The sequence below is a fragment of the Hyla sarda genome, chromosome 9 (assembly GCF_029499605.1).
Source record: "Hyla sarda isolate aHylSar1 chromosome 9, aHylSar1.hap1, whole genome shotgun sequence".
NCBI lineage: Eukaryota > Metazoa > Chordata > Amphibia > Anura > Hylidae > Hyla > Hyla sarda.
The window spans coordinates 27,097,657-27,116,029 of NC_079197.1; the positions used below are offsets into that span (position 1 = coordinate 27,097,657).

General features: G+C 42.3%; 1 protein-coding gene across 1 annotated transcript in view; it reads right to left on the reverse strand.

Annotated features, from left to right (window-relative positions):
- LOC130291267 (caveolin-2-like) overlaps positions 1-17,012 on the reverse strand; it is a 28,877-nt gene extending 11,865 nt beyond the window's left edge. Inside the window, exon 1 of the mRNA XM_056539846.1 lies at positions 16,490-17,012. Coding sequence (XP_056395821.1) covers positions 16,490-16,624 — 135 coding nt within the window. The 5' untranslated portion in view covers positions 16,625-17,012. The remainder of the gene's footprint in view (positions 1-16,489) is intronic.
- Between the last annotated feature and the right edge of the window lie 1,361 nt (positions 17,013-18,373).

The following is an 18,373-nucleotide window of genomic DNA, read 5'->3' on the forward strand; positions in this document are numbered from 1 at the left end:
AAGCCCTGGTCTAGACAGACAACCTAAGCCTTAGTGACTCCAATTTGGTATAAAAACTTGGGACAGACTGTTATTCTCAAGGTCCCCCCCCCCCCCCCCCAATAAAAATAAAAAATAAAAAAAACATGAAAAAAACTTTTGGTGTATTGTATGAATCTACAGAGGTAAACAACACATTATTCATTTGGTGCACACAGTTAATTTCACTTTTTGATGCAATTTCTGACTTATTTTGTAAAACATTTTTTTTAATCAACTAGTACCAGAAAGTTAAACAGATTTGTAAATTACTGTTATTAAAAATCTTAATCCTTCCAGTACTTATCAGCTGATGTATACCACAGAGGAAGTTCTTTTCTTTTTGAATTTCTTTTCTGCCTGACCACAGTGCTCTCTGCTGACACCTCTGTCTATTTTCGTACTGTCCGGAGTAGAAGCAAATCCCCATAGAAAACCTCTATTGCTCTGGACAGTTCCTGACATGGACAGAGGTGTCAGTAGAGAGCACTGTGGTCAGACAGAAAGGAAATTCAAAAAGAAAAAACTCCCTCGGGAACATACAGCAGCTGATAAGTACTGGAAGGATTAAGATTTTGAATAGAAGTAATTTACAAATATGTTTAACTTTCTGGCCCCAGTTAATTTAAAAGAAAGGGGTACTCCGCTGCTCAGCGTTTGGAACAAACTATTCCGAACGCTGGATCCGGTGCCTGGAGCTTGTGATGTCATAGCCCCGCCCCTCATGATGTCACACCCCGCCCCCTCAATGCAAGTCTATGGGAGGGGGCGTGACGGAGATTCCCGTTAAGGTAGCGCTAACAGATGTTGGCTTCCTGAATGGCATAACTTCTATTCTCTTATTTGTCTCATTTGCTGCTAGGGTTACATCCAAAAAAGAGGTAGATCTTAAACGTGAGGTTACAGTAGGAACAAATAATATACTCCATAGTAATTCTTAAAGGGGTATTCCAGGAATTTTTTTTATTTGACTATTCTACAGGGGCTGTAAAGTTAGTGTAGTTCATAATATAGTGTCTGTATGTGTGTGTGACGGTGATCTTACAATTCTTCTGTGTTTTTTTTTTCTCCCCCAATATTTATTTTATAACAGCATACAAAATTACTCCGGTCTTAGGTTTTCCCAGGTTGAAGTGCAGCCGAGACCTGACCTCACTAGTCAGGTGTTCAAAGGGAGCCTGTCCTGCTTCAATAGGTAGAGCAACCTCTGGGTGGGAGATCATTCTGCAACTAATTGTATTTTTTGCAACAGTTGGAGGCACCCTGGTTAGAGAACACTGGACTGTTGAATGGAATGCAGCTCATTTGTGTTTCAATGGCTGATGTGTGGGAGGGAGGAAAGTGACCTCACACTTACAAACAAGGAACTATGGAATTTGTAGTTTGAGAGAATGAACTCCAACAGGAAATACCCAGTTCACAAAAAGCTAGTCACAGTGTTATGGTAATCTCACAACATAGCCATTTAGCCCCAAGACAAGCGCAGATCCTTCCTAAGCATGTCCACTACTGTCTGCCAGGTACGTACTAAAATCACCTTATGGTGGATAATTCCTTTAAGGTTGAAAAAAGTCTATCAAGTTCAACCTATATCCCTATTGTGTCACTACTGTTTTGATCCAGTCAAATGACGCCATTTGCCCCATACCAGGGGAAAAAAATCCTTCCCGACTTCCCGACCAAATATGGCATGAACCCAGTAACTAATGTCATACTATGAATGCTGGGTCTTCACTATAGTTACTGCCTCCAAAATGCCAACATGCAAAGATGAGGAGACGTGTCCTCTCCTGCTTGGTTGTCATGTCTTAGCTGAGGCCTAAGGGTATGTTCACACCCTCTGCAGATTTTGACTTTCTTCTTAAAGGAGTACTCGGTTGAGTTTGGAACAAACTGTTCTGAACGCTGGAGCCGATGCCGTGAGCTTGTGATGTCATAGTCCTGCCCCCTCATGACGTCACACCCCGCCCCCTCAATGCAAGTCTATGGGAGGGGGCGTGACGGCCATCACGCCCCCTCCCATAGACTTGCATTGAGGGGGCGGGGTGTGACGTCATGAGGGGGGCTGGGCTATGACGTTGCGAGCTCCTGGCGCCGGCTCCAGCGTTCAGAACAGTTTGTTCCAAACGCTGAGCAGCGGAGTACTCCTTTAAAGTTAATTGGGTAAAGTTTGAAACGAATCAGCAGCAAATTCGTAACAATTCTGCAATGTGTGAACTTACCCTAACAGAGGATATCAGGGGGATTGGGGCTCAGGTAATGGTGAAGTAAAGCCTTGATGGTATGTAGAGTCATAACTTCAGATTTTCATCATCCTTGCTAACTCTCCCGGAATGTTAGGCTATGTTCACACGACGGAATGTCCGCACGGAAAATCTCTGTACGGACTTAAAGGGGTACTCCGCCCCTAGACATCTTATCCCCTATCCAAAGGATAGGGGATGAGATGTCAGATCGCCGGGGTCCCGCTGCTGGGGACCCCGGGGATCGCTGCTGCAGCACCCCGCTATCATTACTGCACAGAGTGAGATCGCTCTGCACGTAATGACGGGCAATACAGGGGCCGGAGCATCGTTACGTCACGGCTCCGCCCCTCGTGACATCATGGCCCGCCCCCCTCGTGACGTCATGGCCCGCCCCCGTCAATACAAGTCTATGGGAGGGGGCGTGGCGGTCGTCACGCCCCCTGCCATAGACTTGCATTAAGGGGACGGGCCGTGATGTCATGAGGGGCGGAGCCATGACGTCACGCTGCTCCGGCCCCTGTATCACCCGTCATTACGCACAGAGCGAACTCGCTCTGTGCAGTAATGATGGAGGGGTGCCGTAGCGGCGATCCCCAGCAGCGGGATTGCGGCGATCTAACATCTTATCCCCTATGCCAGGGGCGGAGTACCCCTTTAACCCCTTAAGGACTCAGGGTTTTTCCGTTTTTGCACTTTCGTTTTTTCCTCCTTACCTTTTAAAAATCATAACCCTTTCAATTTTCCACCTAAAAATCCATATTATGGCTTATTTTATATTATGGCCAATTCTACTTTGCAGTGACATTAGTCATTTTACCCAAAAATGCACGGCGAAAAGGAAAAAAAAAATCATTGTGCGACAAAATCGGAAAAAAAACGCCATTTTGTAACTTTTGGGGGCTTTCGTTTCTACACAGTGCATATTTCGGTAAAAATTACACCTTATCATTATTCTGTAGGTCCATACGGTTAAAATGATCCCCTACTTATATAGGTTTGATTTTGTCGCACTTCTGGAAAAAATCATAACTACATACAGGAAAATGTATACGTTTAAAAATGTCATCTTCTGACCCCTATAACTTTTTTATTTTTCCACGTACAGGGAGGTATGAGGACTCATTTTTTGCGCCGTGATCTGAAGTTTTTATTGGTATGATTTTTGTTTTGATCGGACTTTTTGATCACTTTTTATTAATTTTTTTAATGGTATAAAAAGTGACCAAAATACGCTTTTTTCGACTTTGGAATTTTTTTGCGCGTACGCCATTGACCGTGCGGTTTAATTAATGATATATTTTTATAGTTCGGACATTTACGCACGCGGCGATACCACATATTTATTTTTTATTTTTTTTTACACTGTTTTATTTTTTTTATGGGAAAAGGGGGGTGATTCAAACTTTTATTAGGGAAGGGGTTAAATGACCTTTATTAACACTTTTTTTTTTACATTTTTTTTGCAGTGTTATAGGTCCCATAGGGACCTATAACACTGCACACACTGATCTCTCATCCTGATCACAGGCGTGTATTAACACGCCTGTGATCAGCATTATCGGCGCTTGACTGCTCCTGCCTGGATCTCAGGCACGGAGCAGTCATTTGTCGATCGGACACCGAGGAGGCAGGTAAGGGCCCTCCCGGTGTCCGGTCAGCTGTTCGGGACGCCGCGATTTCACCGCGGCGGTCCCGAACAGCCCAACTGAGCAGCCGGGATACTTTCAGTTTCATTTTAGAAGCGGCGGTCAGCTTTGACCGCCGCTTCTAAAGGGTTAATACCGCACATCTCCGCGATCGGCGATGTGTGGTATTAGCCGCGGGTCCCGGCCGTTGATGAGCGCCGGGACCGACGCGATATGATGCAGGATCGCGGCGCGATCCCGCTTCATATCGCGGGAGCCGGCGCAGGACGTAAATATACGTCCTGCGTCGTTAAGGGGTTAATGCATTCCGTGTGGAGTCCACAGAACGAATGGACAGATTCATTCTTTCTGCAGACACCAGAATCAGAATTTCCATGCCAGCTGTGTGCACATTGCAGCAGAATCCCATTAAAGGGGTGCTCCACTTGAAAAAATTATTTTTAAATCAACTGGTGCCAGAAAGTTAAACAGATTTGTAAATGATTCCATTAAAAAAAAATGTATCCTTCCAGTACTTATAAGCTTCTCGTATGCTCCACAGGAAGTTCTTTTCGAATTTCCTTTCGGTCTGACCACATTTTTTTGTTAATCAACTGATAACAGAAAGTTAAACAGATTTGTAAATTACATCTATTAAAAAATCTTAACCCTTCCAGTACTTATCAGCTGCTATATACGACAGAGTAAGTTCTTTTCTTTTTTGAATTTTATTTCTGTCTGACCACAGTGCTCTCTGCTGACACCTCTGTCCATGTCAGGAACTGTTCAGAGCAGGAGAGGTTTGCTATGGGGATTTGCTCCTACTCTGGACAGTTCCTGATATGGACAGAGGTGTCAGCAGAGAGCACTGTGGTCAGACAGAAAGAAAATTCAAAAAAGAAAAGAACTTACTCTATCGTATATAGCAGCTGATAAGTACTGGAAGGATTAAGATGTTTTAATAGATGTAATTTACAAATCTGTTTAACTTTCTGTTGTCAGTTGATTTAAAAAAAAAAATGTGGTCAAACCGAAAGGAAATTCGAAAAGAACTTCCTGTGGAGCATACGAAAAGCTTATAAGTACTAGAAGGATAAAAAAAAAATTATGGAATCATTTACAAATCTGTTTAACTTTCTGTTGTCAGTTGATTTACAAAAAAAAGGGGGGGTCAAAATGAAAGGAAATTCGAAACGAACTTCCTGTGGAGCATAGAGAAGCTTATAAGTACTAGAAGGATAAAAAAAAATACAAATCTGTCATTTACAAATCTGTTTAACTTTCTGTTATCAGTTGATTTACAAAAATGTTTTTTCCAGTGGAGTACCCCTTTAAATTCAGTGGGACTCTGCTGCTATGGAATCTCAGAGTGGAATTCCTCACGGAAATTCCAACATGTGAACGTGGCCTTATGGATTCTCTGAAGTGCTACATCCTCTCAAAATATACTCACACCCCTTTATTCCTGGTCCGGTTTCTGTAATTGTTTAGGGGGTTTGGGATCTCTGGGGTGAATTCACACGCTGCAGAATTACTGCAGTTTTTCCAAGCAGATTCTGCACTGAAAATCAGCAGCAATTTACAGTACAATACACATGGAGGAGGTTTTCAAAACCCAATAGATATGTACTGGGGGGAGAAAAACATGCAGAATAGCAGATTTTTTGGTTGTGAATTAGTCGTGGGTTGTTACTAAACTATAATGAAAGAAGATATGTTTTAGGGAGCCTTGTTCCCCACAATCCCTCCAACATAGTGGCGACAGGTGAGGAAAAATCAAAGATAATTTTTTAGGTGTGTAGTACCATCTATTGACAAACTTGCAATGATGTTCCCATAAATTAGCACATACTGTTGCTTTTTTTATCTTTAAGGATGTATTCAGCCATTTAGATTCAGAGAAGGATTGTCCCAAGTCGGATTCCCATCGTACCATCCCCGAATTTTTGTTTAACCATTTGTCTTCATTAAAATAGGAATAAAAGTTTTTAAGTCCCTTTTCTTTCTCCTTTACAGGATCAAGGAACCAAGTATGGAGGCTTTTTGGGAGCGAAGAATAGGATTCAGGGAATTTTTGCAAGTGCTTCTGTAGAATGTTGTAATATTTTTTATCGGATTCGGGTATTTTGTAGTTTGACTGTAATTCATCAAATGATAGCATTTTGTTGTTCCTAAGTACATCAGAGATGTATTTAATGCCCAGATCCTCCCAATGTAGAATGTTCAGTTTAGGGAGAAAGAGCTGGAGAGATTGGAGTGGTATCGGGGAGTCCATGGTACCCTCAATTTTGTCAATGTTTATAATACTCGAACTCCACACTTTTCCCGCTATTGAGAGGGTTGGGGGAATTCCAGGTCTATTAAGTAATTGGAAGCGTGATTTATTTAATAGGGTAGTGCTCCAGTTCTCTATTTTAGTAATATTTGATTCAAGCTTAACCCATGGTTTCTGTTGTTCTAGGGGTATTAGCCATTCCAGGGATTGCCTGATAATAATAGATTTATAATAGGCATGATAATTGGGTAGTCCCATTCCTCCATGTTTAAAAGATTTTTGTAATGCCACTAGGGAAACTCTGGGTTTAGACTGACCCCATATAAATGATGTCATTTGTTTATTAAGACTGTTTAGTATGTTGGCTGGCACGTAAACTGGAAGGGATCGCATAACATATAAAACCCTGGGCATAATAAACATTTTGTATATGATGGAACGACCCATCCAACTCCATTCACCTTTCGTATATTTATCTAGAGAGGATTGGAGATCTGCCTAAAACATATCTTCCTCACTTGTCCGGCCATAGTTACCTTTGTTTCAGAAGTAAAAAGTATGATTTTGAAATTGATCCCTCATTGCTCACAACCTAAAGATGAATTACTTCTATTACTTCTGGGTCTGGAAGATCTCCCAAAAAACATACAAACTCCGATTGTACACATATGTTTGTCATATAAAATGTTACTAGCCTCCAAATGGAAATCAAAAGAGATTCCACACATTAACGAATTAATAAATACACTGCTATCTCATTATAACTATGAGCTAATATTTTTTGGTCAAAAGGGAAAAAGAGATGAGTGTACAGCCTCATGGGAATCCTGGATTAAGCTTTATAAACCCCCATAGACCCTTACTATCTAAACTAAGTTATGATACAATTTAGCTTACTACACACAAAAGAGCGGTTCTTCGAGTGTATAAGACGGCTGACCCTTGTGACACCCTTGTGACACCTCGATTCTGAATTCTACCAAATACCAGACAACTGCCTGATTCAGCAATTTTGATTGATTTTGTAGAAGTTATGGAGACTCACTATTTTATTGTTTTATTGTTTTCCTTCTTATTGTTATTTTCTTGCTCTCAAATTTCAATTAAGGTCCCTTTGGACCTGATAGATCCTTTGTGAATATGCATGACACTGTTTGGATGAACAATTATGCTCCACCAGTCAAGGTTGTTATGCATGTTCATATGTAAACTCTGACACATCTGATGTCATAATATGTTATATGTTACATTTCTTATGTTTATAAAATTCAATAAAAACATTGTGAAACTAAACTATAATGAAAGAATCTGTACCTAGCTCCTGGCTTATGAATTGATTCAAGTAGGATGCTGACCCCTGGTGGATACTAATAGGAATGGCATTTTCTAGTGTCTATGTCAGTGTTTCCCAACCAGGGTGCCTCCAGCTGTGGCCAAACTACCACTCCCAGCATGCCCAGACAGCCGTTGGCCGCTGGTCTATGGAGAAAAAACAAATCAAACTTCAGTAACACTAGGTTCACAAATAGGTTAACCCCTTAAGGACTCAGCCCATTTTGGCCTTAAGGACTCAGACAATTTAATTTTTACGTTTTCATTTTTTCCTCCTCGCCTTCTAAAAATCATAACTCTTTTATATTTTCATCCACAGACTAGTATGAGGGCTTGTTTTTTGCGCGACCAGTTGTCCTTTGTAATGACATCACTCATTATATCATAAAATGTATGGCACAACCAAAAAACACTATTTTTGTGGGGAAATTAAAACGAAAAACGCAATTTTGCTAATTTTGGAAGGTTTTGTTTTCACGCCGTACAATTTATGGTAAAAATGACGTGTTCTTTATTCTGAGGGTCAATACGATTAAAATGATATCCATTATTACATACTTTTATATTATTGTTGCGCTTAAAAAAAATCACAAACTTTTTAACCAAATTAGTACGTTTATAATCCCTTTATTTTGATGACCTCTAACTTTTTTATTTTTCCGTATAAGTGGCGGTATGGTGGCTCATTTTTTGCGCCATGATCTGTACTTTTTTTTTATACCACATTTGCATATAAAAAACTTTTAATACATTTTTTATAATTTTTTTTAATAAAATGTATAAAAAAAGTAGGAATTTTGGACTTTTTTTTTTTTCGTTCACGCCGTTCACCGTACGGGATCATTAACATTTTATTTTAATAGTTCGGACATTTACGCACGCGGCGATACCAAATATGTCTATAAAAAATGTTTTTTACGCTTTTTGGGGGTAAAATAGGAAAAAACGGACGTTTTACTTTTTTATTGGGGGAGGGGATTTTTCACTTTTTTTTTACTTTTACTTTTACATTTTAAAAAAAAATTTTTTACACTTGAATAGTCCCCATAGGGGACTATTCATAGCAATACCATGATTGCTAATACTGATCTGTTCTATGTATAGGACATAGAACAGATCAGTATTATCGGTCATCTCCTGCTCTGGTCTGCTCGATCTCAGACCAGTGCAGGTGATGCAGTGAGCCGCACGGAGGTAGGAGAGGGGACCTCCGTGCGGCGTTACGAATGATCGGATCCCCGCAGCAGCGCTGCGGGCGATCCGATCGTTCATTTAAATCGCGAACTGCCGCAGATGCCGGGATCTGTATTGATCCCGGCACCTGAGGGGTTAATGGCGGACGCTCGCGAGATCGCGGGCGTCGGCCATTGCCGGCGGGTCCCTGGCTGCGATCAGCAGCCGGGATCAGCCGCGCATGACACGGGCATCGCTCTGATGCCCGCGGTTATGCTTAGGACGTAAATGTACGTCCTGGTGCGTTAAGTACCACCTCACCAGGACATACATTTACGTCCTGCGTCCTTAAGGGGTTAAAGGGGTTATTCAGGAAAAAACTTTTTTTTTATATATATCAATTAGCTCCAGAAAGTTAAACAGATTTGTAAATTACTTCTATTAAAAAATCTTAATCCTTTCAGTACTTATGAGCTGCTCAAGTTCAGTTGTTGTTTTCTGTCTAAGTGTTCTCTGATGACACCTGTCTCGGGAACTGTCCAGAGTAGAAGCAAATCCTTATAGCAAACCTCTTCTACTCTGTGCAGTTAACAAGACAGACAGAGGTGTCAGCAGAGAGCACTGTTGCCAGACAGAAAAGAACAACTCAACTTCAGCAGTTGATAATTATTGGATTTTTTAATAGAAGTAATTTACAAATCTGTTTAACTTTTTGGAGCCTTTTGATATATAAAAAACTAGTTTTTTTTCCTGGAATACTACTTTAACCCTTTGTGTATATATACATATACAGTGGTCCCTCAACATATGATGGTAATCCGTTCCAAACGGACCATTGTTTGTAGAAACCATCGCATGTTGAGGGATCCGTGCAATGTAAAGTATAGGACAGTGGTCTACAACCTGCGGATCTCCAGATGTTGCAAAACTACAACACCCAGCATGCCCGGACAGCCAACGGCTGTCCGGGCATGCTGGGTGTTGTAGTTTTGCAACATCTGGAGGTCCGCAGGTTGTAGACCACTGTTAGCGGAAGTTGTACTCACCCTGTCCCCGCTGCTCCGGACCGTCACCGCTGCCCGGGATGTCACCGTCCATTGCTGTCGCCGTGTCCCCGAGGTGTCCCTGACGCTCCGGCAAGGCCTCCGCTTCCCCGGCATCCGCGCTCTCCGTCGCCGCCATCACGTCGCTACGCACGCCGCTCCTATTGGATGACGGGACGGTGTGCGCAGCGATGCCGACAATGCAGGGGATCCCGAAGAGGACGCGCAGGAGCCCCGAGGACAGGTAAGTGATCGTCAGCGGAGCACACGGGGCATAGTAAACGGCTATCCGGTGGCAGCTGAAGCAGTCTGCGCTGCCGGATAGCGGTTTATGCGATGGCCCCGACATACAAAAGCATCGTATGTTGATGCTGCCTTCAACATGCGATGGCCTCTGAGAGGCCATCGCATGTTGAAATTATCGTATGTCGGGGCCATTGTAGGTCGAAGGGTCACTCTGTATATATATATATATATATATATATATATATATATATATATACATATATACATTTTTTTCCTGGAATACCCCTTTAAGTGGATGTACAGATCTGTCAGATTCTGGCTCTGTTCTGTGTATATATGGGCACTGCGGCTCTGGCAAACAGCTGATCGGCAGGAGGGGCTGGACCCCCAGGATGAGATATTGATGGCCAACAATAAAGTCCTGGAAAGCCACCAGACAGACCCCATTAGGAAAGGTCATCTTTACTGATCCTTCTGTACTTTACTGATCCTTCATGTGCCAAATTAATGGACACTTAATATGCAAATTAATTTGGAAAACAGAAGTCGCTTCTGTGATCATGTGATGTCTCTTAACCATTCAGGCCAATTGTGGTAGCCCAGTGAAGAAGCACCAGCTTCCGCTTTCTCCCCAGTTTGGGTGTTTATTTTTTATAAGGTATACTGGTCAATCTAAAGTCTTTCTGTGATTTTATGTGTTACATGAATGGACTGTGCTTTATGAAAAGGGGTTAACAATTTCTACCCATAAGTCTATGGGTCTTAGAGCATAGGTAATTTGTCACATGTCCTACTCCTTAGCCAATGAACACCAAGGACTGTCCTTCTCCTCCCCTATTCCCAGGATAGGGGAAGGATCTGAAGACCTCCCGTTCAGTTCTGGCTAGACTAGGGAGAGAAGTGTGAACACATGCTCTCTTACCATATGAGGGAGTTTGCCTCCATCTCTAGCTCTGTTTTAGACAAAGTTACCCTGCCTAGTGTGGCCTATGACTAAGGCATTAAGGAAAGAAAAAGTGGATGGGCCTACATGCAAAAAGCTGTGTGCGTTTATTCCTCCAGACCTGGCCTTGTGAGCCACAGACTAACATCTGGAGATTGCCTTCTGTAAGTTGTGTCTCAGTATAGGCCCTAATAGTGGGAAGGGATTCTTGCAAAAATTTTCCATTGATCACCCCCTGTGAAGACCACTGAAAGCTTTGGACTTAAAGGGGTACTCCACCCCTAGACATCTTATCCCCTATCCAAAGAATAGGGGATAAGATGTCCGCGGGGGTCACGCCGCTGGGGACCCCCGCAATATAGCAAGCGGCACCCACCTGTTACTGCTCCGGAAGCACTGGAGGGTCTGGCTCTCAACCACGGGAACGGAAGATCGTGACGTCATGACTCCGCCCCTGTGTGACGTCACGCGCTGCCCCCTTAATGCAAGTCTATGGGAGGGGGCGCGACATCACGAGCCTCCACCCCACATCGCCAGTCATCCGGCACGGAGCGAAGTTCACTCCATGCACCAGATGTCTGGGGTGCTGCACCCGAGATAGGGAATAAGATGTCTAGGGGCAGAGTACCCCTTTAACCCCTTAAGGACGCATGATTTTTTTTCATTTATGCCCTTTCATTTTTTTTCCTCCTCACCTTCTAATAATCATAACGCTTTAGATTTTTTTTTACCTACCGACCCATATGAGGGCTTGTTTTTTGTGTAAACAATTGTACTTTGCAATGACATCAATCATTTCGTCACAAAATCTAGGGATGAAACCAAAAAAGGCTGTCCGGTCATGCTGGGAGTTGTAGTTTTGCAACAGCATAAGACACTGTTTTAAAAACACTGGTCTAGCGATAGACTCCCTGTAACAGGACTTATCTGTATGACGTACAAATGTCTCATCATCCCAATTACAATAGGGAACAATCTGACCAAGTTACTTTTGCTCATACTGTACTGTGACAAGGGAGAAACTTAAATTAAAAGACATATGCTGCCCCCTAGTGGAAAAAAGTATTTACTGCACTATTCTCTAATTTGGATGATGGTAGAAGAATCGAATGCAAACATCTTTTTATTTTTTATTTGTTACAGATATTGTAGATATTATTAGACTTGTCATAGAAAATGTGTGTTATTAATTATTGTTGTAATAATGGATATCATACATTTTATTTACCATAAATAGTTTATGTTTATTTTGATTCTTTTATATTAAATATTTATTTCTCTTTTCTGTTAATAACGCCCAGCATGCCTGGAGAGACAAAGACATGTTTTTTGTATGGAAGTGTGGGTGCAAGAAAAGTGTGGTGTTTGTCCGGCAGATTCTGCAGAGAAAAGTCATGGCAAGGAGAAGTCTTCGAGGCCGGGAGGAAAAGACGACATAGATATTACGAACATTTCCCCACCAACAGGATAATCGCAGCGCAGACCGGATTAGGAAATTGTCAATGAACCTGAGTGAACCCAATGAACCTAAAGGAAAGCCAATTAATCTGAATGAACCAACTTAACCAAAAGGAATGCCAATGAACCTGAGTGAACCTAATGAACCTAAAGGAACCCCAAAAAACCTGAGTGAACCCAATAAACCCGAGGGAACCCAATGAACCTGAGAAATGACAATGAACATGAGTAAACCCAATAAACCTGAGTGAACCCAATGAACCTGAATGAACCCAATGAACCTGAGAAACGACAATGAACCTGAGTGAACCCAATGAACCTAAAGGAACCCAATGAACCTGAGAAATGACATTGAACCTGAGTGAACCCAATGAACCTAAAGGAACCCCAAAAAACCTGAGTGAACCCAATAAACCCGAGGGAACCCAATGAACCTAAAGGAACCCCAATGAACCTGAGTGAACCCAATAAACCTGAAGAACGCCAAAAAACGTTAGCGAACACCAGGGTCGTAGCTAGAAACCACAGGGCCCCTATGCAAAAATTTGTCCTGGGCCCCCCTACCCATACCCCCCTTCCCCCCAACGACCTGCTTTCTCAATCCCTGACGACCCCCTTACTCGGCCTCAGCCGCACACAGATATCAGTGACTACAGCACAGATGGGACAGAGTCAGGAGAAAAAGGTGACTTACAGACAGGGACGGACTGTGACCAAAAATAGGCCCGGGCGTTTTAAAATAAGCAGTCCATTTTTATGGTGGGGGTCCGACTGATGGGACCTCCACCAATCCCCTTTGTTCAAGTGGCTCTCCAGATGTTGGAAAGCTGCAACTCCCATCGTGTCTGAAGAGCCTCAGGATTTATGGGAGTTGTAGTTTTGCAACAGCTGGAGAGCCACAGATTGGAGTACAGCCATCATGACTGCAGAACATACAACTGACTACAACTCTGATAGGACAGTCAGGAGAACACACAATATCAGTGACCTGAGTGACGTCTTTCCTTTTCTTCCTCATCCGGTCCAGACGTCAGGACTTCTTCCAGCTACATCTTCTCTGCAGAGTCTGACACCCGGACATCATTGGTTCCTTAATTTGTCAGCAGATCCTTATCCTCTGTATGAAGACAGTAATCATTAGATTTCTGCCAAATACTGTACCCCCTGAATATAATACTGCTAACCATTGTACCCCCTGAATATAATACTGCTAACCATTGTACCCCCTAAAAATAATACTGCCAGACACTGACAGCTGCAGGGGATAAATCGCGCAGGGTCAGAGGCTGTGACAGGTCACGTGCTTGCCTGCACTGCTCTCATCAGCCCTCTGCCTGTCCGTCTGACCCTGCTGCAGCAACAGGGCCCGGGCGGTTTTAAAAAAGTGCTGGCAGCGGCAGGCCCGGGACCTGTTGCTGCAGCATATAGTATAGTGAAGTGGCAGGGGGCCCTGCGGGCCCCCCTGGCTATGGGGCCCGGTCGCGATTGCGACCCTTGCAACCTCTATAGCTACGCCACTGGGTTCAGAGCAAGCCACTATGTTTTTATTAGAAAAAGTTATGTTTCCTGCGTGTTTCTGTCCACAAAATCATTGAAATAGGGACCTCCTCAGGGGAATCTTGTTGCTAGATCAATAAATAAATGAGATCTAGTGAGAGCAGGCAATATTTACTGCAACCTGAGGCAGAAAATAAACCCAGTACACAGTGAATAAATTTGCTGCTATTATAGACAGTGCATCCTAGAAGATGCTACATTCAGTCTACAGATGAAACAGACGTGATAGGAATCGATTTTTTAGATGCTAGACACACATTTCAGCTGCAGGAGCATATATAGTACAATATATCAGAGCTGGGAGGCTGACGATATACAGTCAGATCTCTCCAACATACTGACCATGGAACGTCACCATGGAATAGCTAGAAAAGGATAGAAGTTACTCCTTCATTTGCAAATGCTTTTTAATATTATACAGAATAAAATGTACAGTCTTTAGATCACTAAAATGGATAGACTGTATAATGTAGTTACCAGAAAGGTGACACTCCATTATTTTATGGGAGAGATCCATGTTTTCTGTTGCATTTGGCTCATATATCTAGTACATTATGACACGTTGCATTATTTATTAGGCTCAGGGAAGCAAACCAGGTATAAAGATCACAATTAATATTAGAAACGTTTATACAACAGAGAGATCCTGAGTCAATGAAATTTTAATGGCTGATGTTAAATGGAGAGCAAATAAAACTCGGCATGTAAATCATTGCAGTATATAATGTGTATGGTGCGTGGTCCTGGACTGTAAAGGAATCAGATGGGTCCACATAGTGTAACTTATCACAGTGCCAGATAGGGGTTAGAAGCACCTTCATGATCTTACCTTTAGATTTGTGTACTTCTGTGCAGAGCAATTGCACTTAATATATGTAAATGGTCAGCATGTGTCCACCGGGCGGGGCCAATCACCTATAGTGCCCAGCAATTCCATTACTGCCCGTCTCCTCCTCCATTTGATTGACAGTCTCTTCACTAATTGCTGTAGGTGATGGAAATGCTGGGCACTTGATCAGCCTTGCCCTGTGGGCACTTTCTGCCTATTTGCATAAATGAAAAAAATTGGTCACAAGCAAGTTCCTGAATGTAAAGGTAGGACAGTAAAGGTGCCATTAACCCCTACTTTTTGCTGTAAGTAACCCCTTAATTCTCCACATGACATCTATAGTAGTGCACTGTGTAAATCATCCCCCAGTACAGTGCTAACCTGTTCAATTCAATGCACTTTTACCAGCACTCTGTCATGACATAGCAGAGAGGAGTGGGTACTGTGCTGTAATTGGCCAGACAAGTACGGATGAAAAGGAGTGGAGGGGACTCTCAGGGACTAAATAACAACAGTGAGAGCACCTTATCACCACTCTGAAGGGTTAAAGAGATATTCTAGGATTTTTAACTTTTAAGCTGTAAGTCCTTGAAGCCAAGTTATGTATGGTGTCAAATAACTTGTATTACCTATCTGGGGTAGATCATGTTATTTTTTGTATTTTCATGTCCCTTAAGTGTCTGCATTCTTGAGCATGAGGGATTACTGTTGTCTTGAGTCTTTCCCAGTTTGCTGAGAGGCTCGAGACGACACATTGCAAGTCAGCTGATTGCGGCCCATCTGTACATCTTGTCGTGCCAGCGTTGAATGTGTCCCCTAATATCACGTGATCTCACCACAGCCCGGGACGCATTCAACGCAGGCATGGTGGGCCATACAGGTACACAACACATGTCATCAGGGGGCTGGCTTGTCAGGGAAGACGAGAAGCAGCCTAGTACCCTATAATCGTCTGACTTGCAATGTGTTGTCTTAAGCCGCACAGCAAGCTGGGAAAGGCTTGAGACAATAGTAATCCCTAGTGCACAAGGATGCAAAAACCAGCACGATCAACCCCAGACAGTTAGTACACGTTAACTGACACCAAACATTAGGGACACATAGCTTTAAAATTCAAAAATCCTGAAATACCCCTTTAATGTAACAAAACCATACAGGTTTTCAAATAGCTTTTGAAATAATATAATACCACCAACCTAATAATGGATAGTGCCACAATTATTTAAAATACCAAGTTTATTGAACACTTATCAAAAAACAGACATACATTTAAAATATAGACAGAAATGTTAAAATACAGGCACTGAGGATGACAAGTACAGATGAATGGAGATGGTAAGAATGGTGCATAAATGCATGGATTACAGGAAAAACAATAGGTCCAGATAGAATTAGCAGCTCAATCTAAAAAATAAATCCCCATAATGGTGATCAGCAAAGAAATGAAGAACCAAGTCTGACAACAAGAGATGAAACCTGCTGTAAAGGGACAATGGACACTTAGGACTGGAAAGGCAAACAGGAGAAAAACCAGCCTAACAACAAGACTACCTGCCATGCATGTTACCACCTACCAGCTCCAACCCCAACGTACGTTTCACGTTGTGCTTCATCAGGGGGCTTGTCTAAACCCACTCTCAGGTTGATATATATATTGAACATCAGCCAATCAAAAGAAAGTCCATAAAAAATTGACAGCCAATACATCCAAATGCAGATACAAGTCACTGCCCCTAAACATCACCTGGTCCACATCACACCTGAACGCGTGTGACGTGTCATGAATGCGTCCGTCACATCCGGACATACGTGGAATGCTAGTTCCTGAGCCGGAGCCCAGGATGGGCAGAGAGGGGCGGGGAACCTGATAGAATAACATGACCGGGGTAAAGTCACGTGATGCGCTGCAACTCCGTCAGCGAGCAGGGTGGGGCTGGGATCGGCTCCATATCAGAGGCTGAGGGCACATCCAATCAATGGGTAATTAACCCGTGACTGGAAAATGAAGCGGGTGAAAGGTGCACCTATATAGAGCCTGAACCATATTGTACAAAGGCAACCCAGAGGTTACCAAGAGCAACCTAAAGACATGGACAAAGGACAGACATACATGAAACAGAAGACCCAGTGAAAAAAGTGGCAAAGCAATAAACCAAGATGTGCATTGTGCAAAAAGAAAGTGCAAACCACCACCAAAGTTAGAGTGAAAAAATTGTGAAAAAAAATTTATGAATGTGTGTGGGAATATAAAAAGGACTGCTAAATGTGTATAACCGTAATAAAAATATAAGTGGGCAAAACAGAATGAAAATATATATAGTGTGAAAAAAGTATGTGAAAAATGTGGACTACAATGTATGAAAATAACAAATAAAATTGTTCAATTATTAAATTATATAATAAAAAATTAAGAAAAATGTGATACCAAATGTGTTTGTGAGAGAAAGATGTGAAGAATCATATGTTGACACAAAAATGGTCAGAGAAAATATGTTGTTGGCTTATTAAAGTGGCAAAAAAATATGGCAGAAGTGTGTGAATGAATAAACCAATACGTTGATATGGATAAAGTGCAGAAGTGCCAGGAGTGCAATAGTACCACAAGATATGATAATAAATAAAAGGATTTATTGGAAAAATAATAAATAAGGGACATGTTATAACTTCCCAACAACAGACATTTCTGATGATTGACAATCCCACGATTGCTACTTTATATCTACTCCCCAAAGTACATAAACAAGCTGCAACCCCACCAGGTAGGTCCATTGTGTCCGGGCGTAACAATATGTGTAAACCTATTTGCAAGTTAATTGATTATGTTCTTAGACTCCTGGTGGAGACCCTGCCGTCCCACATCAAAGACACCACTGATGCCCTACGAAGATTAAAAGACATGCAATTAGATGATGACATGTGGATCGTGACAAGTGATGTAAAGTCCTTGTATACATCTATCCGTCACAAGATGGAATTCGCGCTGTGGGTGATTTCCTGAGGATGTCCAAAATTGAAAAAGATATAGGTGAGTTTGTTCTCGAACTCTTCAATTTTGCCTTGACTCACAACTTCTTTTGGTTTAAAGAAGTGTACTACTTACAAATGCAGGGAACTGCGATGGGCACGGTATGTGTGCCATCGTATGCAAATTTATTCTTAGGGGCATGGGAAATATCAATATTCTTGACAGACCCCCTCCCTGGTATTGGGAAAGTACAGATCTGGTATTAATTATGTCATTTTTGTTTGAAAGGGATCACTGGTGGAGTTACAGACATTCATGATGACTTTGAACACTAATGAACAGAATATTAAACTCACCTACAAAGCAGGAAAAAACCACATGGATTTTTTGGACATCTCCTTTGATGTGGACCAACAGGGGTATGTACAATCTGACCTCTTCCACAAGCTCACGGCCACCAACTCCTTATTACCCCCAAAATCTAATCAAGGGTATTCCTATTGGTCAATTTCTAAGACTTAAAGGGGTACTCTGCTGCTCAATCTTTGGAGCAAACTGTTCCGAATGCTGGAACCGGCAGCTCGTGACATCATAGCCATGCCCCCTTATGACATCACGCCCCCTCAATGCAAGACTATGGGAGGGGGCGTGGCAGCCCTCACA